Source organism: Equus przewalskii, chromosome 5, assembly GCF_037783145.1.
Source record: "Equus przewalskii isolate Varuska chromosome 5, EquPr2, whole genome shotgun sequence".
In the NCBI taxonomy this organism is placed as follows: domain Eukaryota; kingdom Metazoa; phylum Chordata; class Mammalia; order Perissodactyla; family Equidae; genus Equus; species Equus przewalskii.
In genome coordinates, this window is record NC_091835.1 from 37,664,320 (window position 1) to 37,692,048 (window position 27,729).

The 27,729-nt window shown below is 38.1% G+C and overlaps 1 protein-coding gene across 5 annotated transcripts; it reads left to right on the forward strand.

The window, feature by feature from the left end:
* Positions 1 to 206: 206 nt before the first annotated feature.
* Positions 207 to 27,642, forward strand: LOC103562458 (C-type lectin domain family 2 member H-like). Of its 5 annotated transcripts, none has more exons than XM_008537496.2 (6): positions 207 to 298; positions 8,562 to 8,687; positions 10,237 to 10,421; positions 12,583 to 12,761; positions 13,341 to 13,447; positions 14,415 to 17,484. In XM_008537496.2, exons 3-6 carry the CDS (start codon positions 10,346 to 10,348, stop codon positions 14,554 to 14,556), a joined length of 504 nt encoding a protein of 167 aa, XP_008535718.1. In that variant the 5' UTR covers positions 207 to 298; positions 8,562 to 8,687; positions 10,237 to 10,345; the 3' UTR covers positions 14,557 to 17,484. The 5 variants fall into 5 exon arrangements, with proteins under 5 accessions (XP_008535718.1, XP_008535717.1, XP_070475138.1 ...); XM_070619037.1 differs by lacking the exon at positions 207 to 298 and adding an exon at positions 3,567 to 3,759 and having other exon boundaries at positions 14,415 to 14,742; XM_070619035.1 differs by lacking the exons at positions 207 to 298; positions 10,237 to 10,421 and adding exons at positions 3,568 to 3,759; positions 27,470 to 27,642 and having other exon boundaries at positions 14,415 to 14,528.
* Positions 27,643 to 27,729: the final 87 nt, after the last annotated feature.

The window sequence follows — 27,729 nt, forward strand, 5'->3', positions numbered from 1 at the left end:
TGGTAACAACCAATCCAATCTCTGTCTCTATGTGCGTGTTTGTCACAGTTTTTATCTTCTAGTTATGAGTGAGATCACATGGTATTTGCCTTTCTTCCTCTGACTAATTTCACTCAGCATAATACCCTCAAGGACCATCCATGTTGTCACAAATGGCCGGATTTCATCATTTCTTATGGCTCAGTAGTATTCCATTGTGTATAAATACCACATCTTCTGTATCCATTCGTCCCTTGATGGGCACCTAGGTTGCTTCCAAGTCTTGGCTACTGTGAATAATGCTGTGATGAACATAGGGGTACGTATATCTTTATACATTAGTGTTTTCAAGTTCTTTGGATGAATACCCAGCAGAGGAATAGCTGGATCATATGGTAGATCTATTCTTAATTTTCTGAGGAAACTCCGTACTGTTTTCCATAGTGGCTGCACCAGTTTGCACTCCCACCAGCAGTGTAAGAGGGTTCCCTTCTCGCCACATCCTCTCTAACACTTGTTGTTTCCTGTCTTGTTAATTACAGCCATTCTGATGGGAGGGAGGTGATATCTCATTGTAGTTTTTTTTTTTTTTTTTAAGATTGGCACCTGAGCTAAAAACTGTGGCCAATCTTTTTTTTTTTTTTTCCTGCTTTATCTCCCCAAATCCCCCCTGGTACTTAGTTGTATATCTTTAGTTGCAGGTCCTTCTAGTTGTGGCATATGGGACGCCACTTCAACGTGGCCTGACGAGCGGTGCCATGTCCGGCCTAGGATCCGAACCCTGGGCCACCGCAGCAGAGCACGCGAACAAAACCACTTGGCCACGGGGCCGGCCCCTCATTGTAGTTTTCATTTGCATTTCCTTGATAGTTAATGATGTTAAACATGTTTTCATGTGCCTGTTGGCCATCTGTATATCTACTTTAGAGAAATCTCTGTTTAGATCTTTTGCCCATTTTTTAATTGGGTTGTCGGTTTTTTGTTGTTGAGACTTATGAGTTCTTTGTATATTTTGGATATTAACCCCTTATCCGATATGTGGCTTGCAAATATCTTCTCCCAATTGTTAGGTTGTCTTTTCGTTTTGTTGATGGTTTCCTTTGCTGGGCAGAAGCTTTCTCGTTTGATGTAGTCCCACTTGTTTATTTTTTCTTTTGTTTCCCTTGCCTGGTCTGACATGGTACTTGAAAATATGCTGCTAAGACCGATGTCAAAGAGTGTGCTGCCTATGTTTTCTTCTAGAAGTTTCATGGTTTCAGGTCTTACATGCAAGTCTTTAATCCATTTTGAGTTGATTTTTGTGCATGGTGTAAGATAATGGTCTACTTTCATTCTTTTACATGTGGCTGTCCAGTTTTCCCAACACCATTGATTGAAGAGACTCTCCTTTCTCCATTGTATGCTCTTGGCTCCCTTGTCAAAAATTAGCTGTCCATAATGTGTGGGTTTATTTCTGGGCTCTTGATTCTGTTCCATTGATCTGTGTGTCTGTTTTTGTGCCAGTACCATGCTGTTTTGGTTACTATAGCTTTGTGTTATATTTTGAAATCAGGGAGTGTGATACCTTCAGCTTTGTTCTTTTTCCTCAGGATTCCTTTGGTTATTCTAGGTCTTTTGTTGTTCCATATAAATTTTAGGATTCTGTGTTCTATTTCTGTGAAAAATGTTATTGAAACTTTGATTGGGATTACATTGAATCTATAGTTGCTTTAGGAAGTATGGACATTTTAACTATGTTAATTCTTCCGATCCAAGAGCATGGAATATCTTTCCATTTCTTTGTGTCTTCTTCAATTTCTGTCAACAATGTTTTATAGTTTTCGGTGTACAGATCTTTCACCTCTTTGGTTAAGTTTATTCCTAGGTATTTTATTCTTTTTGTTCCAATTGTAAATGGAATTGTATTCTTAATTTGTCTTTCTTCTACTCTACAGTAGTTTTTGTAATCAAACATTTACTGCTGGGGGAAACTAAGTAAGGGGTATAAGGCTCTCTCTGTTATTTCTTAAAATTTTTCCCTCACAACAAGCAATTCTCTGCAACATCAGCTGGATGTCTTAAAATTTAACTCAATTCTAACACTAGGTACCAGGAGATAGTGTCAGCTTCCACAGGTTCCTGGTTCAGTCCCACAAGACTGCTCCCCACCCCACTTTACATGCCAATCGCAAGTCGTAGGTCTCCAGGTTACCTACAACTTATATCCGATTTAGCTACAAATTGGAGGTTTCTACAACCTCCTTCTCAGGTGTGATTAATTTTCTAGAGCAGCTCACAGAACTCAGGGAAACACCTATTTTATGTTTACCAGTTTAGTAAAGGATATGATAAAGGACACAGATGAATAGCTAAATGAAGAGATGCATAGGGTGAGGTCTGGGGGTCCCCAGCACACGGGAAGTTAAGGTACGTCACTCTCCCAGTATGGATATTTTTGCCAACCTGGAAGCTCTCTGAACCCTGTACTATTGGGATTTTATGGAGGCTTCTTGATGGAGGCATGATTAATTATTACCCCATTTCTAGCCCTTCTCCCCTCTCTGGAGGATGGAGGGTGAGGCAGAAAATTTCAAGCTTCTAATCGTGACCTGGTCTTTCTGGTGACTAGTCCCCATTCAGCAGCCCACCCAGAGTTACCTCAATAGAACAAAAGATGCGCCTAGTGCTCTTATCAGTTAGTGATTTACAAGGGTTTTGGGAGCTCTGTGCCAGGAACTGAAGAAAGATATATATATCTCACACACACATATATATATATATATATATATATATATATATATATATATATATATATCTCACACACACATACATATATATATATATATCACACACATATATATATGTGTGTGTGTGTGTTCTATTATCTCACAGTTTGTTAGAGGGGACCAGGCCCCCATTTAGTCTATGGCTACTGGTTCCCCACTACTGAAGCAAGATGTTTCTGAGTGCTCTTGAAATGCCCCATAAATGATGCGGTTCTCCAGTCTGACTGGTCTGAACAGGCATTGTTCCCATCTGGATGGAGCCTGGATACTGTTTCCTCTAATCATCTCATGTTTTTTTTCCTCTGTCCTCTGGTAGCTTCCTCAAACACATCCTGCTGAACACTCAAGGAGGACACTCTGTAGATCTCCAGAGTTCTCTCTGTGTGTATCTTTCTCCTTTCTGATAGTCTGTCTCCTAGAGGCATTGTCTCTGAGCTTTGCTTGCTCAACTCACTGACTCCATTGGCGTTTGCTTGGACTTCTCCTTTTTAATCTATGCCTATAAAGCTGTCTCAGCAGTAAGTGGAGGCAACTGTGGAGCTCAACAATTTTGTTTTCAGAGGATCACTGCCCTTCATTGCATGATAGCCAGACTTGAAAAGGATTTTTTCATATATTTTATCTTTTTTTTTCTTTTTAGTCGATTAAGGCAGAAGAATAAATCTGGTCCCTATTATTCTATTTTGACAGGGGACAGAAGTTTGTAGAGTTGATCTTTCTAAGTTGAAAGCACTTTGCGTTTTAAAGTTCGAAAGCCGGGCTCGCATTTTACATAACACATTATCTCTCTTCTTCTAGCGTGTTCTGCTTTCACTTTCATGTTCCTTAGAGCCGACCTTCTTATAAACAGCACAGAGGTTTTGCCGCTTTTTCAGAGGATTTGCCATTTTTTTCAGAGGCTTTGTCGTTTTCAGACGGTTTGTCGCTTGTCTAAGCAGCAAAATGACAGAGGCTTCACCGAAAGTACTGCAGACAGACCTTATTTTCAGAGATGGCATGGAGGATGCGGAATCTGGTAATGTGAAATAGATTAAACTTGAAAAAACTAAAAGAGAGGAGAGGAGATTTTCCTCAATTGAAGTATGTTGGAAACTGCATTTCATGAGTGTTAGCACTTCAGAGTCAATCTCTAAAAAAGGAGATATGTTTTGAGGGAAAAGAGGTAGGTGGGAGGACAGGTAAATAATTGTTATGTTAGTTGTTGGATTACTGTGTATGTTACTTAAGCATTTCTGGGGCAGGAGAGATGAACAGTGAATTAAATTACAAGAGGATAAGGGGAAAATGTTCTTTGTGTTAGTTCTAATATTTTTCACAGGTCCCTGGCAACTTGCACCCTGGCAAGTCACATTATGATGTTAAAGAACAGCTCATTTATATCCCAGAGTGATGGCAAACCCAGACTCCAACACTTTGTAATGTATTTACTAACAAAAGTTGCTTGCAAAACTGAGGCTTTGGGTGTATGTATCCTTTGTAATTTAAAAACACATGTGGAGGGTCGTGGTGGGGGTGGAAGGCTGAACCAAACCTCCAGCAAATCTCTTAGCATTTTTAGCTTGTAACAAATTTGATGAGAAAGAGGAAGAACATAATGGATGCATGTTTGTACTTAGTCCAGCAGAAAGGTGCTTTATACTGAACCTCTTATCTTCTGCTGTTTAAAAAACATATCTTTCATTTTTTTCTTCTTTTTTCTCCTCCCTCCTTGAATTTATTTTTTATTTGCAGAACAGGATATTGGATTCTCTGAAAAACAGTGTTTATATTTAATGAAAACACAAAGTTTTTAAAGAATGTTAATGTTTACCAGCTAAGCCAAGTGCTCACAAAGCTGAAAGTTATACTTGTTAACACTGAGCTATCAGAACGTTACACATTGCAGTTATGAAACATGTTTTGAAACGCCAATGATTTTGTAAATTAACTAAGTATTTTGGATGATGAAACTAATAATTAAAATTAGACTAGTTATATCGTTAATTTATTTGTTCTCCTGAGATAATTCCTAATACCATTTTTCCAACTAGAAATTTGAAGATTAATGTGTTCAGAGTGTAGTATAAGAGACATATGAATTTGGAGGGAGACTGGAAGAGGACATACCATAAGAAAGGTAGAAGAAAAATAAGTAAGCCAGAGGGAGAAATGGAGCATGATATAAGGGAAGATGTTAGTAGCAGGAGCTAGATATAGAGAAATAAAGGAGAAGAGAAAAGGGGGCTTTTAGAAGATTTGTAAGATGGACAAATAGGAGATTTATTGGGGAGATTTACATCTTACCCTTCTAACAATGAAAAAATTGTGAAAGTCATGATATTCTGAGTTTTTAAGACACTTTTGCGGTTAGTGTAGAAACAGAAAGAATGAAAGTTGGGATTTTTATATGGAGTCAAAATCCATTTGTCATTGTATACTGTTTAAGACAATCCAATCCTATTTTCTTCTTCCCTGCCTAGAATTTAAACTGAAGCTCCCTGTTATTATGGGAGATATATATGAAATGAGTGAGACATAGTTGTTGACAGAAAGTCAGCAGGAACTTTTTTTAAAGCATAATTTACACTCAGTAAAATTCACTCTTTTGATGTCCATTTCTATGAGTTTTGACAAACACTTACAATCATTTAGCCACCATCACAACCAAGATACAGAATAGTTCGTCCCTCCTCTACGTCGAATATATCATCCCAGTCTCTCTTAGTCTGCAAGGTTTCTGCTGAGAAAAACACTGATTACCTTATGAGGGTTCCCTTATATGTGAGAAATTTGTTTTCTCTTGCTGCTTTTAAAATTCTCTCTTTATCTTTGATTTTAGACAGTGCTACTATTGTGTGTCTTGGAGAAGATTGTTTTGGCTTGAACTTTTGGGGTGATGTGTTAGCTTCGTGAACTTGGACATCTAAGTGTCTCTCCAGGTTTGGGAAGTTCTCAGCCATTATTTCTTTATATAAGCCTTCTCTTCCTTTCTCCCTCTCTTCTCCTTCTGGGAGTCCAATCATACACAGATTATTTCTTTTAATGGTGTCCCATAATTCACATAGGCTTTCACTCTTTTTCGTTCTTTGCTCGTCTGACTGTAAGATTTCAAAAGACCTGTCTTCCAGTTCACTAATCTGCTTGCTTGAGTCTCCTTGATCTCATTGAATTCTTCAGTTTAGTCATTGTAGTCTTCAACTTTAGGATTTTTGCTTGATTTATTTTAGTGCTTTCTATTTCTTTGTTGAACTTCTCATTTTGTTCATACATTGTTTTCCAAATTTCATTTAGTTGTCTATCTGTGTTTTCTTGTAGTTCACTGAATTTCTTTCAAGGATTATTCTGAATTCTTTGTCAGACAATTCATAGATCTCCATTTCCTTAGGGCCCATCATTGGAATTTTATTAGTTTCCTTTGGAAGTGGTATCATGTTTCCTTGATTATTTATGATCCTTATGGTCTTGTATTGGTGTTTGTGCACTTGAGGATGTAGGCACCTGTCCAGTCCTTACAGAGTGGCTTTGGAAGGCAAAGGCCTTCAATAGTCAGCCTGTCTAGAGATTTTGGGTGGGCTGTGTAGTGCTATTCGTAGGTGGGCTTGCTGTTGCAGTCCTTGGGCAGCCCCATCTTGAGAATGGTTAAAAGCCTGGGCAGCAGTATTCAACATGGTATTGGGCCCCATGAGGACCCTGGGTTCACAGGTGCCCCCCTGGAGCCTGGGTTCATAGGTATTGATTGGGAACTTGAGTTCACAGGAGTCACCCAGGGCCATAGGGGCCAGCTAGTGCTGGGATGTGCCAGGAGACTTTTGAGGCCAGCTATTTGCTGGAGCTCACTGAGAACCGCCTGGTGACATAGGAGTTGTGAAGTGCTGGGGTGAGCCGGGGATACGGGTTCATGGGAGCCTACCAGGAGTCTGTTAACAAAGACCAGAAGCCTGGGGCCACTGAAACTGCCTGGGGCCATGGGAGCCTGCAGGTGATGGAGTGGATCAGGAGCTTGGGTTCATGGGCTCCCTTTAGTAACCTGAAGCCTTGGAAGCTACCTGGAGCCATGAGCACTCCTTGTGGGCCCTCTGTGACCACTGAGCCACCTGGAGCCACTGGAGCTAGCTGGCACCCAGGTTGGCCAAGAGCATAAGTTCACAGGGGCCCTCTGAGAGCCTGGGGCTGAAGAAGATGCCTGAGGCCATGGAATCTGCCGGGGGCTGCCAGAGACAGCAGGTTACAGGGTGAGCCAGGGTCTGATTTCATGGGAACCTTCCTGGAGCCTGGTGCCGTGGGAACTGCCTGGGGCTGTGAGGGACAACAGGCACCAAGAGCCTGGATTCACAGTGGCCTGCCAGCACCCTGGTACCAAAGATGCCACTTGGGGCCGCTGGAGCCTCCTGGAGCCACTGGAGCTGTCAGTTGCCTGGGTTCTCAGGACCCTGCAGGTAGCCCTGCCATGGGAGCTGCCTGGAGTCATGGATAGTATCTGGGGCCTCTTGATTAGGCAGGCACTGGGGTGAGCTGATTTCTTGATCCCTGGGAGTCTACAAGGTCACCACAGGAGCTGCCAAGGGCCACTGGAGCCAGCAAGCACCTGGATGAAAAGAGGTCTGGGTTCCCAGGAGCCTGCCAGGATCCTGGTGTCACAGGAGCCAGCTGGGGCTACTGAAGTTGGCAGGTGCAAGGGTAAAACAGGGGCCTGGGTTCCCAAGAGCCCAGAGGAAGCCCTGCTGTGGAAGCTGACTGGGGCCACTGGAGTAGGCAGCTCTAAGATGAGGCATGTGGGGAGACCCTGGAGTCCTTGGCTCTTGTGAAGGTATTTTTATGTGCAGATAGTTTAAATTGATATTTCAGGGTGAGGAGTACCAGCTGATGTTACTTCTAGAAGCACTTTTATTTCCTCCTAATCTATATGTCTTTTATTTCTTTTTCTACTTCTTGCCTTTTTGTCCCCATAAAACCTCCAGAATGTGAAATTGGGCTACTGAGAGCAGACATCTTTACCTTCTTCCTGCTCTTTAGAGGAAAGCATCCACTCTTTTCACCATTAAGTATGATGCTAACTGTACTTTTTCTGTAGATGACTTTTATTGGGTTAAGAAGAGTCCTTCAATTTTTAATTTTGGGAATTTGTTATCGTGAATGAATATTAAATTTTTCATGAATTTTCTTTTTATTTTATTTATTTATTTTTTCCTTTTTCTCCCCAAAGCCCCCTGGTACTTAGTTGCATATTCTTTGATGTGGGTCCTTTTAGTTGTGGCATGTGGGACACTGCTTCAGCATGGCTTGAGGAGCAGTGCCATGTCCACGCCCAGGATTCGAACCAATGAAACACTGGGCTGCCTGCAGTGGAGCGCGCGAACTTAACTGCTCGGCCATGGGGCCAGCCCCTGAATATTAAATTTTTACATGCTTTTTCTCTATTTATTGAGATGATCTTAAGCTTTCTCTTTTCGTATTCTGTTAAGGTGATGAATTGCATGATTTATTTTCTAATGCTTCTCTCAGTACTTTTAACCAGATTTCTTAATTATGGTGGTAAATCTGGATTGTTTGTCTATGTCTTTTTCATCCTGATTTCTACTCTTTTTGTTTTTTACTCTTTCATTAACTTTTCTTCCAATAACTGGAAGATTCTCTAGGGGAAAACAATTCAGTTTCTCTTATCTCTGGCCCTCTTTGGGCCATGGCTATCATTTATAGACCAGGACCTTTTGTGAAAGGGGTTGACAGTAGGAGAATTGAGGTACAGCTTACCTTAGAGGTTGACTCTGTGATGAAGTTAAGTTTTTTTTTCCCCTAAGGCCTTCATGAGGTTGTGATTATGACATTTGTATTTTATAGGTAAAACTCTCCAAAGAAAATGTGCAGCAATAATACCTCCTGTAACCCTTGCCAAGATTTATTGTTGCTTCAGCCTTATAGCAGTTCTAACTGCAAGTGTGATTGTGCTTTCTATTCTTTTGGCAGGTAAGTTACTTGTTCTCCAAACTTAACAATGTTCTCCACGCATTTATGTCATCAATAAATATTTATTGAGCTCTGTCACATGCTAGGTGCTGTGGGAAATGTGGAGGTATATCAGCAAACAAAACACACAAAAATCCCTGCTCCTGGGAACTTATACTCTACTAGAAAGACACAGATACTATAATAAATAAAAGTAGGGGTGGGACAGTTTGTGGTACACATATAGTAGCCAAGGTAAGCCTCCTTGAGAAGATGATCTTTCAGGAAACTTTTGAAGGAGACAAAAGAGTCATGTGGCTACCTGGGGACAGCACTCTGGGGAGAGAGCAAGAAGAGTGAAGGACCAGGAGAGGAAGCTCCCTGGTGTTTCTGAGGACCAGCAAAGAGGCTGATGCAGCTAAAGCAAAGTGAGAATAAGGAAGAGGAATAGGCCGGGGGCAGGGAGGTAATAGCTTTGTAAGTCATCTAAAGACTTTAGCTTTTACTTTGAGTACAGTAGGGAAGATCAGGAAGAGGGAAGTTGTAGGAGAGAATGTCATGATCTGACTTTCATTGCAGAATAGCCATTTTGACTACTACGTTGAGAATAGATTTTTAGAAGACAAGGGTAGAATGAGAGAGACCTGTGAGGGCAATTCTGCAGAAATCCAGGTGAGAGATGATGATGGCTTAGGCCTGATGATAACGGTGGAGGTGGGATAGGGTGGTCAGGTTTGGATATTTTAAAAGTTGAGTCAAGAGTATTTCATATCAGATTGGATATAAAGTTTTAGAAAGATAAAAGTCAAAGAAACCTCTAAAGATTTTTCTTCTGAGCCGTGGCAAGAATGTAGTTGCCATCCCTGATAGGAGAAGGGCTGTGGGTGTAGGAGTTCCATCTGTGGAGCTACTTCTTAACGTATCCTAGTCAAAATTGCCATTTGATTAAAGAAATACTCAGGTGAGATCTGAGTTTTTATCTTCTACTTACACAGATTGAGAATGTACAAAAGTAAAGGAGAACTATATATTAAAAAAAATTCCATTGTATATAGAGGTGATAGGTTCTTAGCATTGCTTAGCACGCTAAGGTCTGTTCAGGAAGAAATAGCATCATTTTAGTGAATAACTATTATGTATATTCTGATCATATTAGTGATATTCAAAAGCTTTTTGTTTCTACAACTCCTAAATGTGACCTGAACATTTTGAAAATTAAACATCCCCAGCAAATTTTTGTGTTTTCATCTAACATTTTTCATCAGAGATTTAAATAGTTGCAATGATGTAACTTCCAGCTCATTGTAAATGTTGCATTTTAAAATTAATCTGTTATATTGTTCTCTTAAACGTATCTCATGGAATCCAAATTCTGTTGTGATTTGATACTTGCCATTATCCATTTAAAAAAATACGTGAACAAAAACTTCCTTAATCTTGGAAAAAAACTTTTTTTTTTTTTTTTTAAGATTGGCACCTGTGCTAACAACTGTTGCCAATCTTCTGTTTTTTGGGGTTTTTTTTGCTTTATCTCCCCAAACTGCCCCCCATACATAGTTGTATATCTTAGTTGCAGGTCCTTCTAGTTGTGGGATGTGGGACGCCACCTCAACGTGGCCTGACGAGCGGTGCCATGTCCACGCCCAGGATCCGAACCCTGGGCCTCTGCAGCGGAGCGCATGAACTTAACCACTCGGCCACGGAGCCGGCCCCAATCTTGGCAAATTTTACTTTGTCATCTTCAAATGCTTGTTTGTATGTTGTATTTCTACTTGATAATTTTATCACAGCATAATACGTAATATCTTTGTATCCTTAAAAGTCACTTAGCTTTTATTATTTAATACATTTTTGCATTTTTTCTGCCACAAAATACATATATACATTGAAATTTAATTTTAAAAAATCGTATAACCATAAGCCTCTCTTAAAATAATTTCTTCTAGATTAAGTCAAAATTATAACTTTTAGTAATACTCAATATTTTAAAGTAACATTATAAATTCTAATAATTATCAAGAGAAAAGTAAATTTATGTATTTTATTAGTAAATCATAAAATGTGAATTAATGTATATGTTGTTCTTGATAGTTTGCCAAAATGCAGTGTCTGTCACATATAGCTAAAATTATAAGTTGTTATTTGTGGAGTATGACAAAAAGCATGCTAATTCTTCAGTACATGCCTGCACATAGTGCATTTAACTCTAGTAGTTTCCTTTTGGTGTAATTAAATTAGAATAATTTATAAAATCTCAGAGATATCTCCATTAATAAAGCTAGACGTTGTGATGAATTTTTTCCTATGAATATAATGAAAGAGATTGTTTAATCTACTAATCTCCTCCACCTCAAAAAACAAACCTTAATTGGTCTAGCAGTAAGCATCAAATTTTATTTTATTTTATTTTATGTTTTTGGCGAGGAGGATTGACCCTGAGCTAACTCTGTTGCAAATATTCCTCTTTTCACTTGAGGAAGATTGTCCCTGAGCTCACATCTGTGCCAATCTTGCTCTATTTTGAATGTGGGATGCTGCCACAACATGGCTCAATGAGGGGTGTGTAGGTCCATGCCCAGCATCCAAACTCACAAACCCTGGGCTGCCAAAATGGAGTATGTGAACTTAACCACTTCCCTACTGGGCTGGCCCAAATTTTATTTTTGTTAATAACAGGAAGAACCAGGGCAGGCTCCATGGCTGACTGGTTAAGTTCACTTGCTCTGCTTCAGTAGCCCAGGGTTTTGCTGGTTCAGATCCTGGGTGCGGACATGGCACCACTCATCGAGCCATGCTAAGGCAGTGTCCCACATAGCAGAACCAGAAGGACCTACAACTAGAATATACAACTATGTACTGGGGGGCTTTGGGGAGAAGAAGAAGAAAAAAAGAAGATTGACAACAGATGTTAGCTCAGGTGCCAATCTTTAAAAAAAAGTAAAAATTAAAATAACAGAAAGAACATATTAAATGTTTTATATGAGAACATAAGATGAGCATTATAATGGAAGTAAATATTTTGTGATTTTATTTGGTAAGATCAACTTTAATACCTGAAAACAGTTCAGTTATCTAAAAAAGAAAGCAGTCATACTAACATTTACAGCTATTCGTTTTCACTCCATTATCCGTTGACTTAACTAGGGATGAGGATTAAGAATAGCTGTAAAGAAATTGCTTACCTTTAAATATAAGGGAAAATAAAAGCCATCTTTGGTATTTGGTATTTCTCACCAAATCTCTTTTTGCTTTGCTTTCACTAGAACTTCCAGGAAGCAATGTATTCTTTCTTAGATGTTAAGAGAGGAAAAGGTGAGGTTATGAAACAAAAATTTGAATCTTTCAATAGCCTACACTCTGTAATCTTGCTGGTTTCAGAACAAGGACAAAAATATTTTTTATACATATTTAACAGAAATACATATAAATGAGAAAACTACAGGAATCCATATGTTGTATTTTTGGTACCCAAGTCAATATTTGAATTGTGTTATGTTTTGTCTACTGGAAGCTTTTGTACCCCTTAAGAAATGTACCATAGTAAAACCTAGGAAATGTAAGGAGTTTGCCTTTCTTTTGTCAAGAGGAAAGAGGGCTAATACTAAAGAGGCTGTGGGAAAGGAGAATCTATGATACTAGAAAAGAGTACTACTGTACTGTGGAAGTTAAATCCTATAGAAATTGACTTCCTTAAAACCATTAGTGTCTATGTATCCCTTGGAAAGTCAGGTGCACGGCTACCTGTTTCAAGACTGATGACTATTGTGCTTAGGATAAGACTCTTAGTGATGAGTTGGGAAAGCAAATATTGAACATACATACTTCAAAATGGACCTCAGGATGGTAAGTAGAAAGATAGATAAAAGGGATGAGAAAATTTATTTATTATACTTTCTTGTGATTTTCCATGTTTTAGTGGGACAGGCAACATCAGTCTTAGAGGTCCCTGTGTCCGTTGGCTGCCCAAAACAATGGATTGGATTTGGAAGTAAATGTTTTTATTTTTCTGAAGACGCAAGGAATTGGACATTCAGCCAGGCTTTCTGTGTCTCATTAGAAGCTGATCTTGTTCAGTTTGAAACCCTGGAAGAACTGGTAAGAAATGTTTTTAGATTATGTTCTTTATTGAACACTTAACCCCTGAGAAAGGGAGACTGTACAGAGTTAAAGCGGAAGGATGAAGGATCCCATGCCGGGCAGACTTGGGGATATGGGATGCAGAATACTGCCTAACATTTGTTGGGGCTGTATTCTCTGCCTGGAACTCTGTTAGACATTTTAGATACATTTTTTCATATAATCCTCATAGTTAACCTGCAAGCTTAGAAGAATTGTTCCCATTGTACAAAGGAATATGGTAATCATATAATTTTATCATCTAACTCAGGACATTTTGGGGAGTGAAAGTGACAATATTGATATTATGCTGGAACAACAGGCATAATCTGGGACTTTCCTAGTCAAACGGGGAAGTATGGTCACTTTAAATAAAGTAATTTGGGATCAGAGACATTGAATTACTTAAGCTGAAAATTGGGGAAAAAGTCTAATTCCAAAGTTTAAGCTTCTCAATTATACCACGCTGCCATCCAAAAAGAGAAGGCTGAGGGGAAGGGAGACTCAAGAGTAATACGAGAGAAAGAGACGTGTTTTCACTTCTGTGTTTTATAACAGAATTTCCTGAAGAGATACAAAGGCCCTTCTGATCATTGGATTGGTCTTAGCAGAGAATCATCATATCACATTTGGAAATGGACAGATGACAGTGAATATAATGCCTCGTACGTTTTGCGACCACTTTTTCTTCTACTGTGCTTATGTGTGGTTATGTATGTGAGTTGTGTTTATGAGACAATAAATTTAATTTCCTGGAAAGCTAACTGCATTATGAGGGGAGAAATATAAATGTTTTTTATACTCTTCCATTTATTAGCTGTGCCTTTAGAAAAACTTCACTTACTGATTTCAGTTGAAATTCTTAACATGATGATGACATTTGACATAGTTCTTACACTTTCATCAACTGATTTAAACTTTGCTGAAATCCCTATTTAGAACGTAGAGAGAACAGCTGATGCACAGCAGGGGACCTAAAATCATAGAAAGCCACTGAAGGACTGATATCCAGAAGATTCTAAAATCCACTCTTCCAGCTGCTGCATCCATTCATAAAAGGCAGGTCTCCAGGAAACATATGGAAATCTCTTCTGAAGTTTTATCACCAAAAGAAGGATCTTAGTAATAGTTCCTTGGATTGTGAACATTTCAATGGGGGTATTTTGATTGTAGCCATTACATTGAAGCAGATAAAACGTAGGGTCTCAATCACTCCCATCAATCAAAGCTAAGCTCTTTTAGGATTTTGCAAGTAAGTAACTATAATTATTTTCACATATTTGTGAAACAGTTCAGGAGAAGACTGAAAATAATCTTCACTGAAGGCCACTGATGCAGCAGTTCATTTAGCTACAACAGCAAGTACTGGTTAAATACCTAATCAGCATCATAACTGGGTTTGGTATAGATGGATGAAAACTTGTGATAGTCAAGCAGGGACCTTCAGAACATAAAAGGAACTGAATACAGAAGTGTTGTATATTACTAAGAAGCCATATTAATGACAGATTTTTACTTTCCTCTTATTCACATTAAAAAAAACCCTGGAGTGGGGATGCTGAAGATTATAGTAGAGAAATGAACGTAGGTGTCCAACCCATGAATTTTTAACATTTTTGTGTTTGGTTTTAGGTATGTTATCAAAGGAGTTGGAGAATGCGCCTACCTGAATGACAATGGAATCAGTAGTGCCAGGACCTACACGGATAGGAAATGGATTTGTAGCAAGCCAAATGATATCTACAGGTGCCAAAAGAGTCCAAACCCTTTTTAGGAAATTTAGAAAAGATGCATTGTAAATTTGTTATATGCAGTTGCTGCTCCGTTTCTTGGTCTACCAAAAATATTACCAATATGCATTCATCATATTCGTTGATGGTAAAGATGCAAACTATCATAGAGTGTATAATACACAGATTTGGAAGAGCATGATTCTAAATTAAATGGGGATTAAATGGTATTTATATTTTAAACACAGAGTGTAATCAGTATCAGTGAACACCTCTTTTCCTATACAGATATTCCTTTCTTTGCATACATGGGACCATAAAAATGACCATGCTAGCTGGAACCATGCAGAATGATTTTAAAAATCAATGAGAAAAATAACAACTGTTCTATGACCTTTAAAAAGATTTGTAAGCACATTCAAAATTCTCTCACTTTCAGTTACAAATATAAAGGAAAGTTTAAGAGTACTAAAACTAATATTTATTTTGTACTCTGTATTTTAAAACATACATACACTGATGAAGTGCTTTTTATACTTTAATTCTCAGTGTTTATATTTTAAATTACAGTGTGCTAAATAAATGTTATACCTATAAACAAATACATTCTTTATTTTACCTTTTCTTGGATTTAAAATTCTGCTTTTATACCAGATTAAATCACAAATAGTTACATTACTTGAACTCGTTAAGCATTCAATGCCCAATCTCAGAACTCTTTATATACTATTGAGTTTTAGAAATGAAATGTTGTAACTTTTTAATGGCATAAGCTACACTGTACTGATGAGTCCCAAAAAGGACGAAATAACAATTTACAATGCATCTTTTCTATTTGGTACTTTCATTTCTCCTATTTTATTGGTGTATTTGTCAATTTCTTTTTTTAATTCTGTTAAATTTTATTGTATAAAGTTTAAGGTTATGTTGTTAGATGCATACAAATAAATTTCTTTCAGGAATTGGATCTTTTTTTCAGTGAGCAGTAACTTTAGTTAACTCTAACAATGCTTTTTGCTGTACAATCCATTTTATCTCAAGTTTTCTAAGAAGCAGAGACTATGTATAGTTCACTTCTGTATCCTCAGAGACTAGCACAATGTCTTAAATGTAGGATACTTTCAAAATACATCTGTGGCTATACTTTCATGGCTGTGAGACTCTGCCCTATTTGCTTGGTTTCTGCTACCTTTCTCACAAAGAAAGCTAAATTTCTACAGAAATCTAGAAAGTTGCGAAAAACCAAGATTTTATATTTATAAACTGTGTGTGACCAACTCACAAATGAAATTTGAGTCAAACTTTTACGAACTAGTTTCTAAGCCAAATATCTAAAGCGTAAATTCCATTTCTTACTGGCTGTGACCTTGATACATTATCTAGCCCCTCAAGCAGAGTTTCTTCATATGAAAAATTAATGTAATAAAACAAGTTTCAGTGGCCAGTTGTAGATTCAAATGAAATAACAGATGAAAATCTCTTGCCAGCATATCTGACTCATGGTCAATGTTTAATAAATTGTTGTTCTTCCATTATCTTTTTATGGAAATAAAAGTAAAAATAACAGCTATAGATCTACTTTCAGAGTGGGAACTTCTAAGTAACGTTAAGTTCATTGTCATTTTTGAGCAGAAAGTCAGTGAGCTGTTTAATCAATTACTAATGCTTCAGTGAAAATCAGTACTCATTGAATTAATCATTCAAAGCACATGTGGGAAACATTTCTTCACAGGAACAAGGCTGCAAAAGTACATGGTGTATCACATAGGAAAAATCTACATCATTTGGGACTTACCCCCTCCTTCCCCTTTAAACCCATTCTGATTCATTTGTTACATTGCAACCAAAGTGATCATTATAATCCAAAAAAATGATCAGGTCATCGCTTGCATAAAATCTTTCAGTGACTTCTCCTTTACTCTTAGTATACAACCCAAACTCCTAATGGTAATCAAGATCATGTGATTATATCACTGCTTTCCTCTCCATCTTCTTCTCCTAGTCGTCCCCTTCGAAATCCTTGCCCTCCCCCAAAATTTGACACCAAAAAAAGTAATAATAAAAGAAATTATATATCAAGTACATTTCCTGCTAGTGTACAGCATCCCAGCTTGTAGAAAGATCCAAGAAGGTGCAAATGTCAAGCCGGAGTTTATACAGAAACTCCAGAGTGATCATGTCCATTGGAAATAATATTACTGTTTCAGCAATTCTAGAAGCAATCAGGGCACAGCCATCTATAAGTAATTGGGATTAGAGCCACATCAGCAGCTCAAAGATCGAAAGAACTGAATTCCAGTGTAGAGGATGAAAGCTCCAAAGGAGCCAATCAACTTTTGGGGTGGCAAATGACTTGAGAGATGCAACCACAGAGACGAAGTTTGATCGGTTCATCCTTAGTTTTAATGTAATCATCACCTTCCATGGAAGTGCTTTCTGATCTTTACATTAGGTTATATTTTCCCATCCCTGTGTTCTCAAAGCTGTTATTTCCCCCAATATAAACCTCATTACTTTGTATTGCTATTGCTTAATCAGTTTTCTCATTTCTCTGTGAGGATGTAGCTACATGCAGGGAGGGGACACAGTGACTTTTCCTTCACTATGTTCTCAGTGCTTTGTGTAGTCCCTAACGGTAGGAATACAGTTAATATCTATCAAATGAATTAATGTTGAATATAGTTTTCTGTTGTGTATTTTTTAAAATCATGTTTACTCTTAATAGTTTGTGGCTTAAAAACATGGGTAGTCCTTCTGTGCCATGGAATATACTTAACATCTTCTGAGTTTCTTGGTTTTGAGTCAAGGAAAATACAGCAGTTACACAAACTCTCCCCAAAATAACCTGGAAATATTTAAGATAAAGTATCTATTCTAAACATAGCAATGATGCAAATTATATTTAAACATTTTTGAGGTCATCATTCATCATACTTATATTATGACTAATAAATAAATAAACTGGAAATAGATTTTGATGTTTGTTCAATGGAAATGAATGTACAATGTATGTATAACTATTATTTTTCAATGTGTGAAATAGATTTAGTGCTGATATTTAAATCTTTTCAGTGGGAATCCCATTTGAGATGTTTCATTTTGCAAATTGGATGCTTTTAATATTTCAGTCAGAACTAGACTTGGACTTCTAGTGTGTCTCAGAATATGATGTAATGACCAGAAAGGACATTGAGACCTCAAGAGCAGAGATAACCAAAAAATAGGTGGAGAGCAAGAAATAGAAAGACTCAAAGTAATAAAAATGGAAAAAGAGAGGAGCCAGGACAAAAGAAGTGAACTCATATTAGATTTGTTGCAACAGGAATTCAGATGGAAATTGTGGGTGGGACCACAACTTCTGGTGGGACAAGCTAGGGTAGATTCATGTCTCCCTGAGCCTCATCTGAAAATAGCACAAAGGAAAACCAGTAGAGAATTTTTAAAGATGACAAGATGAAGGTGAGCTGGTTTTGGACCCCAGGACTGGAGAACCAACACAGTGGCAGGGCATCTTGTGTCCTCTTCTCACTACATCCAAAAGAAAGTTACTATGACTTGGCATTTCCTGACCCCCAACCTAAGAATAAAAGGCAACCCAGGCAGACTCTTCCCTTATCCTGATTGATGGCTTCCCACTGACAAGATTAGGTGAGTCCAGCAGCACCAGCAAAGAGGAGATATTGGGAGACCCACTGACAATGTGCAGCCAAGGAAAGCACTCACCGTTCCAGACCTGAGACTCCCCTCTCTCACTCAGAGACACACAGGGTCAGGAACACCAGCAGAGATGAACCCACCACAACAAGCACACCATCCAGGAAGCTTCCTTTATCTTTGGGCTGGAGACTCCCTTCCTCCACCTAGATGCGCGAGCCTGAGCAGCTTGGAAAAGCTCCTTCTGCCCGTTCCAGCAGCACCAGCAGAGACCAGGGGAGCCCTTGTGGTACCAGAAAAACCAAGAAGACCAAAATAACACTGTAAAGTCTCTGAAAATTAGAGTGTCATTGGAACCACAGATCACAAAAATGGACTAGAACATGAATACTAAATCTAAACAGGGTGACTGCCTGCTGAAAGAAAAATAAATAAATACTTCCGAGAGTCTCCATACATAATAGCCAAAATGTCCAGGATACGATAGAAAATCACCCATCATATCAAGAACCAGGGAAACTCTTGACAAAAACTCTTAGAAAATTAAGAATGGGAGGAAGTACCTCAAGTCAATAAAAGGCATCTACAAAAAACATACTGCTAACATCATATTTAATGTTGAAAGACTAAATGATTTCTCCCTAATATCGGGAACAAGGGAATTATTGTGGCCACCTCTTGCCACCACTGTTGCCAGTGTTCAACATTGTAGTGGAAGTTTTAGGCAGTGCAATGAGACAAAAATAGATAAATAAATAAGACATAAAGATTAGAAAGGAAGGAATAAAACTACCTCTATCTGCAGAGCCCAAGTTTGTCTATGTAGAAAGTCTACAGAGTATAAAAAACAAAACAAAACAAAAACCTCCTAGAACTAATAAGTGAGCTCAGCAAAGGTTGCAGGTTACATTCAACACACAAAAATTAACCACATTTCTATATAGTACCAACAATTAATACGTGGAAACAAATTAAAAACACAATAGCCTCCGTAATCATTCCAAAGAAAGTGAAATACTTACGTATAAAATTAAAACATATTCAGGACATGAATGCTGAAATTTTAAAATGCTGATGAGAAGAAATGAAAGAAAATCTAGATAAATGGAGGTACATACTGCCTTCATGAATTTGAAAACTTAACATAGGGAAGGTATTCCCAAGGTGATCTACGGTTCTTCCCAAAGTGATCTGTAGCTTTAATGCAATTTCTGCCAAAATCTCAGCAAGATTTTTGTAGGCATAGACTATAGACTAGCTTACTCAAGAATTTAAATGGGAAGACACAGAACCGAGACTAGCTAAAACAATATTGAAAAAGAAGAATAAAGTGGGAGAAATCATTCTATATGATGTTAAGATTCACTGTATTGCTGAGATCATCAAAGTAATATTGACAGAATTCTGGACACACAGATTTATATAACAAAATAGAGAACCCATAAATAGACCCACATAAACGTGATCAAGTTTTCACAAAGGTACAAAAGCAATTCAGTAAACGATGCTGGAGCACTTGGACATCCACTGGCAAAAAAATGAACCTTCACCTGAGCCTTACATCTCAAATATTAAGCCTAAAGGGATCATAGACTTAAATCTAAAACACAAAACTAGAAAAATTTAGAAAATAAATAGGAGAAAAATTTTTGCATATAGAGCTAGGCAATGAATTTTTAGGCCTGATACCAAAATAAAAAATCGATAATCTGGACCTCATCAAAACTAAAAACTTTTATTCCACATAAGACCCTGTTAAGATCATGAAAAGACAAGCTAGGGACTGGGAGGAAAATTTGCACACCAGCTGCCTGACAAAGGACTAGTATCTAGATTATATAAAGAACTCTCAAAACTCAACAATAAAAAAATCAATTAGAAAATGGGTGCAGTGACTATTTTTAAGAAAGATTTCATGTTTTTTAGAGAAGTTTTGGGTTTACTAAAAAATTGAGAGGAAGGTACAGAGATTTCCCTCTCAATTTTGTTGTAAAGCCAAAACTTCTCTAAAAAAATAAAATGAACCTACATTGACACATCATCATCACCCAAAGTATATACTTTACCTTAGGTTCATTCTTGTGTTGTATATTTTATGGATTTGGACAAAAGTATAATGACCTATATCCATAATTATAATGCCATACAAAATATTTTCACTTCCCTAAAAATCCTCTTTGCTCTGCCAATTTATGTCCTCTACCTTCCCACCCCTTAACCTCTGATCTTTCTACTGCCTCCATAGTTGTACTTTTTCCCAGATGTCATGCAGTTGGACGCATACCCCCTTTTCAGATTGATTTCTTTCACTTAGTAATATGCATTTAAGTTTCCTCCATGTCTTCTTATGGATTGATAGCTCATTTCCTTTTAGCTCTGAATAATATTTCCTTGTCTGAATATTCAGTAGTTTATTTATCCATTCACCCACTGAAGGACATCTTAATTGCTTCCAAATTCTGGCAATCATGAATAAAGCTGTTAAGAATATCTTTCTGCAGGTTTTTATGTGGACATAAGTTTCCAACCCCTTTGGGTCAATGCCAAGAAGCGCGACTGCTGAATCATGTGGTCAGGTATATTTAGTTTTGTAAGAAACCACCAAACTTTTTCCAAAGTGATGACATCACTTTGCATTCCTATCAGCAACGTATGAGAGTTCTTGTTGCTCCACATCCTTGCAAGCAGTTGGTGTTGTCAGTGTTCTGAATTCTGGCCATTCTAATAGGTGTGTTGTGGTATTTCACTGTTGTTCTAATTTGCATTTCCCTGAAGGCATATGATGTGGATCATCTTTCACATGCTTATTTGCGTTTGCATATCTTCTTTGGTGAAGTGTCTGTTAAGGTCTTGGCCCAGTTTTCAATTGGGTTGTTTATTTTCCTATTGCTGAGTTTTAAGAGCTCTTTTATATTTTGGATAACGGTCTTTTATTAGATGTGTCTTTTGCAAATATTTTCTCCTGGTCTGTGACTTGTCTTCTAAATTCTCTTGATAGTGCTTTTCACAAAACATAAGTTTTTAATTTTAATGAAGTTCCATTTATCCATTTTTTATTTCATGGATCATGTCTTTGATATGTCTAAAAAGACTTCACCATACCCAAGATCATCTAGGTTTTCACCTATGTTATCTTCTATGAGTTTTCCAGTTTTGCACTTTCCTTTAAGTTTATGATCCAATTGAGTTAATTTGTGAAGGGTATTAGCTCAGTGTCTAGATTCTTTTCTTTTTTTTTTTTTTGCATGTGGATGTCCATTTGTTCCAGAACAATTTGTTGAAGAGATTATCTTTGCTCCAATGTATTGCCTTTGCTCCTTTGTGAAAGACAGTTGACTATATTTGTGGTAGTCTATTTCTAGGCTCCCTATTCCATTCCATCCTTTGACCAATACCACACTGTCTTGATTACTGTAGCCACGCAGTAAGTCTTAAAGTCAGGTAGGGTCAGTCCTCCAACTTTCTTCTTCTCCTTTAATATTGTGTTGATTATTCTGAATCTTTTGCATCTCCATATAAACTTTAGAATTAGTTTGTCAATATTCATAAAATAACTTGCTAGGGATTTTTGATTGGGATTATATTGAATCCATAGATCAAGTTGGGAAGAATTGACATCTTGACAATATTGAGTCTTCTTATCCATGAACATGGACTATCTCTCCATTTATTTAGTTCTTCAATTTTGTTCATCAGAGTTTTGTACTTTTTCACATATAGAACTTGTACTTATTTTGTTGGATGTATACCTAAATATTTCATTTTTTAGGGTCCTAATATAAATGGCATTTTGTTTTAAATTCCACATTCTACTTGTTCATTGTTGGTGTATGGGAAATCAATAGACTTTAGTATAGTCTCCTTCAACTCCCAGACATAAGGCTAATATCATGTGGCTCAAAACCCCAACCTTCTACTCACATGGTTATTTTTTCTGCTGTGTGTGGCTAGCCTCACTTTAGCATAAACTATCTAACCAGGATGCTTTTATTACTTGGGAAATTCTAAAGGTTTAGAGGTTACTTCCTAGCAAGCAGGACAAGGGGTCAGACTTCTCTTCGGGTAAAGTTAATTCTTCACTACACAATGGGCAAAAGACATGAACAAATATGAACAAAAGAGAATATACAGATGACAAGCCCGAGAAAAGATGCTCAACATCATTAGCCATAGAGAAATGCAAATTAAAACCATAATGATATATAACTACAAGCCCACCAGAATTACTAAAAAAGAGTCACAATACTAAATTCTGATAAGGATGTAGATAAACCGGCTCATACACTGCTGGTGAGAATGTAAAATGTTACAGACATTCTGGAAAATAGTTTGACAGTTTATTTTTTTTTAATTGTGGTAACACTTAATAGGAGAGCTCCGCTTTTTACAGATTTTATTTTTCTTTTGAAGATTGGCCCTGAGCTAACACCCGTTGCCAATCTTTTTTTTTTCTTCTCCTGAAAGCCCCCCAGTACGTAGTTGTATCCTAGTTGTAGATCCTTCTAATTCTGCTATATAGGACGCCGCCTCAGCATGACTTGATGAGCGGTGCTAGGTCTGTGCCCAGGATCCGAACCAGTGAAACCCTGGGCTACCGAAGCAGAGTGTGAGAACTTAACCTCTCAACCACAGGGCTGGCCCGATTCTTTTATAGATTTTTAAGTGTACATATAGCATTGTTATCTATAGGCACAATGTTGTACAGTAGATCTCTAAAACTTATTCATCTTGCCTAACTGAAATTTTATACATGTTAATTAGCAACTCTCCATTTTTCCCTCCTCGCAACTTCTGGAAACCACCCATTCTGTTCTTTTCTTCTATCAGTTTGACTATTTTAGATACCTTATATAAGTGGAATCATGTGGTATTTGTCCTTCTGTGACCGAGTTATTTCATTTAGCATAATGCCCTCCAGGATTCATCCATGCTGTTTTGTATTGCAGGATTTTCCTTTTTTCTAAGGCTGACTAATATTCCATTGTATGTATGTATAACATTTTAAATCTTTATGCTTGTCCAAACCTCTATCTTTGTTCTTAGAGGCCCCCAGGAATTTAGAGTATGCCACGTTCCATCAATATTAGCATGTGCTGGGCCTCATTAGCTCTCTGAGACAGCAAGTTACAAGCCAGACCCTTGGGTAGAAGCCAGAAAAGTTGTGGTTCAAGTACGGTCCAACTCCTTCTAATGAGAAGCTGGGAGCTGGTTTTATCACCTTTTCACTCTACACTGAGCTGAAGGGAGGAGCTGTCGGAAGTGCACTCAGGCTTATCCAAAACTGCCCCTTTGTTCTCTGTAGTTCCCAGGGGATTAGTCTATGCCCAGCGTCATCAGCTCTTCAAGACATGCAAGTTAGAAGCCAGTTCCTTGGTAGCACCTGGAAAAGTTGGGATGCTAGATGTGCTGTCCAAACTTCTTGTTTTTCTGGGAGACTCTGGGAGCTAGGCACCCCCTCCTGATTATATGGCACTATATATGAGGGATGGAGAGTATGATGAAAGAATGTTGTCAGTTTTTTCTACCAGCTTCATGTAGGCAGTTTCACACTTACCCAGGGTGCAGGGAAGAGTCCAGAGTCTCCTATTCTGCCATCTTGTTGGACCTTGACAGTTTCTTTTAAAACTAAACATGTAGCTTTATTTCCAGTGGCGAAAACTTGTAAAGAACCAGATGTCCCACAACAGCTTAATGATTAAACAAATGCTGTTACAACCATGTTACAACCACACAATGGAATGCTACTCAGCTGTAAAAAAGAAATGTACTATTGATACCCGCAACAACTTTGTTGAATCTCAAGGGAATTATGTTAAATCAAAAAAGCCAATCACAAAAGATTACATAATATATGATTTCATTTATATAACCGTTTTGAAATGACAAAATTGTACAGATAGAGAACAGGGGCTAGGGACGGATGAAGGGAGAGGAAAGAGGAGTGTGGTTACAAAGGAGTTACAAGATGTATCCATGAGGTGTTGGAATGGTTCTGTATCACAATTGTGTCAATATCACTATCTTGGTTGTTATATCGTACTGTAGTTTTTAAGATGTTACCACTGGGGAAAACTACGTAAAGGGGGCACGAGATCTATAATATTTCTTACAACTTCATGGAAATCTATAATGATCTGAAAATAAAAAAGTTTAATTAAAAAATAAAAGCTAGGGGCTGCCCCCGTGGCCGAGTGGTTAAGTTTGTGCGCTCCACTGCAGGCAGCCCAGTGTTTCGTTGGTTCGAATCCTAGGTGCGGACATGGCACTGCTCATCAAACCACGCTGAGGCAGCGTCCCACATGCCACAACTAGAAGGACCCACAACGACGAATATACAACTATGTACCAGGGGGCTTTGGGGAGAAAAAGGAAAAAATAAAATCTTAAAATAAATAAATAAATAAAAGCTATATTCCTCCCTTTCATGCACAGAGTCAGAACCCACTACTTAAGTTTAAGGGTCAAGTGCAAAATAAATATGTGGAGTGCCTTGTTTAAAAATTATTAACTTCAATACATTGATGGTAGATTCTTAAACTAAGTGTGGGGCCCTTTTGAGCATGGCAAACTGGACTACTGGACAGACTGCATGCCCTTGTAGCTTGTCTTGCATATAGAATCACTTTTTGGCCAGTCACAATTCACTATTGACAGCTCATGCTCAGTGTTTTTGCTTCTTGAAGATGGTACTTTTCTGTGTCGACCTACTTAATAGTAGTTGCTTGGCTTAGCGGACTTCACTCATTTCTCTCAGGTCCTTTTCATGAGGCACTAGGGTGAAACACACCACTTCTCCTACCCTTGAAAACATTGACATTCAGAATATCTGAACTCAGGCTCTGGCCAGTCAGAACAGTCTCTCGCCAGTGTTGTACATTTGAGGGAAACAGCTTTATCTGAGCTCAGGAAAAAAAAAAGGTTGCAGGTATCTTCCAGATCAAAGCTTCATCAGGAAGATTTTAGATACTAAAGTTCATAATATCTCCTTAACCAAGCAAGAATTATTAGTGACTGAATGATAGCTATATTAACAACTGAAGTTTGGACATCTTTACCTAAATCATAGATTTCATTCTTCAGAACAAGGCTGTCACCATATGGATCTTAAAGGTGAGAGAACTTAATATGCTATAATAACTTGTAGAACAATAAATTATCACATTAGCATTTTAAGAACAACAGGAATTATTATCTTACAGTTCTGGAGGTCAGAGTTTCAAAATGGATCTTATTCAGCAAAAATCAAGATGTTGGTAGGGCTGAGTTGCTTTTGTGCTATAAGGGGCAATCTGTTTCCTTGCATTTTGCAGCTTCTACAGGCCACTTGTATTCCTTTCTTGTGGCCTCTTGCTCCATCTTCAAAGCCAGCAGCATGGCATCTTCAAATCTCTCCAACTGTAATACTGCTGCCTTTCTCTGATAAGGATCCATGTGACTAAATTGGGCTCACTCAGAAAATCCAGGATAAATCCAGGATAATCTACCATCTCAAAATTCTTAACCAAAAAAAAAAGAAACAAGAGGAAAAAAAGGTGGCTGGCCCCGTGGCCAAGTGGTTAAGTTTGCACACTCTGCTTCGGTGGCCGGGGTTTGCCAGTTTGGATCTTGCGTGCAGGCCTATGTACAGCACATCAAGCCATGCTGTGGTGGCATCCTACACAGAAGAACTAGAATGACTTACAACTAGGATATACAACTGCTTACTGAGGAAAACTGGCAATATATGTTAGCTCAGGGCCAATCTTTGTCATCAAATTTTGGCTCTGGAGCCAACATTGAAAAAAAGAAAATCAACCATAAATGGTTGGCACCAAGATTCTGTGGCCAAAGGCAATCAGCAACATCAAAAAAAAAACATTCTTAACTACATCCTCAAAGACTTTTCTTTTCATGAAGAGTAACATATTCACAGGTTTTTGGGATTAGCACATGGCATCTTTGGGGGGCCATTATTCTGCCTACCACATATGTGTAAAGTCAAACAGCTATCAGGCTACAAGAATCATATTTGGGTTGGGTTTATTTTTCTCCAAAGGCTGTGTTCTTTCACATTATAGCGTACTGCCTTTTATATTCCTTTCTCATTGAATATATCTACCATACATTCTGTTGTCAAAGGCAGAAAGGCCCAAGGGAAGTGGGGCAGAGGTCAGCTAGGAGTTAATAATTTTCATGAGGTTTTGCTGTTTCCTGTAACTTCACATCAGTGAGCTGTTCCAATTTTAAAAATCTGATAATATTACTTTTATATCAGTCGGTTGAGATAGTCATTTCTTCTATTGAGTAGTAATGGGTATCCTGAAGGGGCTTTTTCCTCTCCTTTCACGTCCAGTCTCTCATTTCTGTCACAATTAGTCTCTCATTTCTGTCTCTCAAATATAGGCCCAATTCTAACAGTCTTTTTTTGGAAAAGAAAAAAATCCTTTTCTTGAGTGAAATTATAAGAACACTCTTTCTGTGTACTCACTCCCCTCACACTGCAACACCCTAGGGACCATGTAAAAACATGTCACTGTCAATGGTTTCAGCTATTAGACATAGGGTTGCATAAGAAACAGGGTGACATGTCTTAGAAGTTATGAAATTCACATAGTTTAATATAAAGCCCTTGTGTTAATTGGAAAGTTATTTTCTCACATTTCTCATTTCATAATTTGTGCTCAAGCCCTCTTAAATTTCAGGTAATTTCCCAACGATACTATATATTCTCTTCTCTCTGGGCATAAATGAATGCAGTACCCTTCACCTGAAACACTTCTCCCTCCATCTCAAATGCCTCACTTTTGCATTTAGTTAACTCCTACTCAGTTCTTCAGTTTGTAAATTTAGTTAACACTCCCTTGAGAAAACGCTCCCTGAGATAGGTATCCTCATTAAACTTAAACTTATTCTACCGTCTTTTGCAACTTGTTACAATGAATCAAATATACCCATTTACTTTTCAAGTTCCTATTAAGTTCTTCAAAGGAGATGTGGGGACCTGGAATTGGCCACCCCAAGATATGTCTCTTTGGCATCAGGATTATTTGAGGCTGATTGCTTTTGATAAACTGGGACAGGGAAGGAGGCTCTGAGGAATGGAACTTGCCCTTTGTTAGGACACGTTTACATTTGTAAGGTAAATCTCTATCTGTAAAAGGTGCCTCCCTCTCTGTACCAGGAAGAAGAAAGGAGATGACTTTCTCTCTAGAAACTCTTAATCAATACCGAAGGCAAGGACTTAAATCTGCATTTTATTGTGCTTGTCTGGTAACCTCCTGTAACTAATTTCCCTCCCCCTCCCAACTTTGGCATTTCTTTAAGGATTAAGCATCTTTCCTTAGGCTAGGAACTGATCGTTGAGCTCACCTGTGACTGCCCAGCTCCAGACAATCGACTTGCCTCCTGCTACGCCCACCAAGATAGCAGACCATTACCTGCTGTGTCCACCAAGCACTGTGCCAACAGGGCAATCTTGTGACTATTGTGGGAGGGATATTTCAATCACATGTGAAACACCCTGTTTGGGGGTATATAACCACTATGTGCACCCCACTTCTTGGGTGTCCTTTCTTCCTTCGGGA

Coding starts and splice junctions, on each gene's coding strand:
- LOC103562458 (XM_008537495.2), top strand. CDS start 3,687: ATGACAGAGGCTTCACCGAAAGTACTGCAGACAGACCTTATTTTCAGA. Junction 3,760..8,561: donor CATGGAGGATGCGGAATCTG/GTAATGTGAAAT, acceptor TGTATTTTATAG/GTAAAACTCTCCAAAGAAAA. Junction 13,448..14,414: donor GACAGTGAATATAATGCCTC/GTACGTTTTGCG, acceptor GTTTGGTTTTAG/GTATGTTATCAAAGGAGTTG.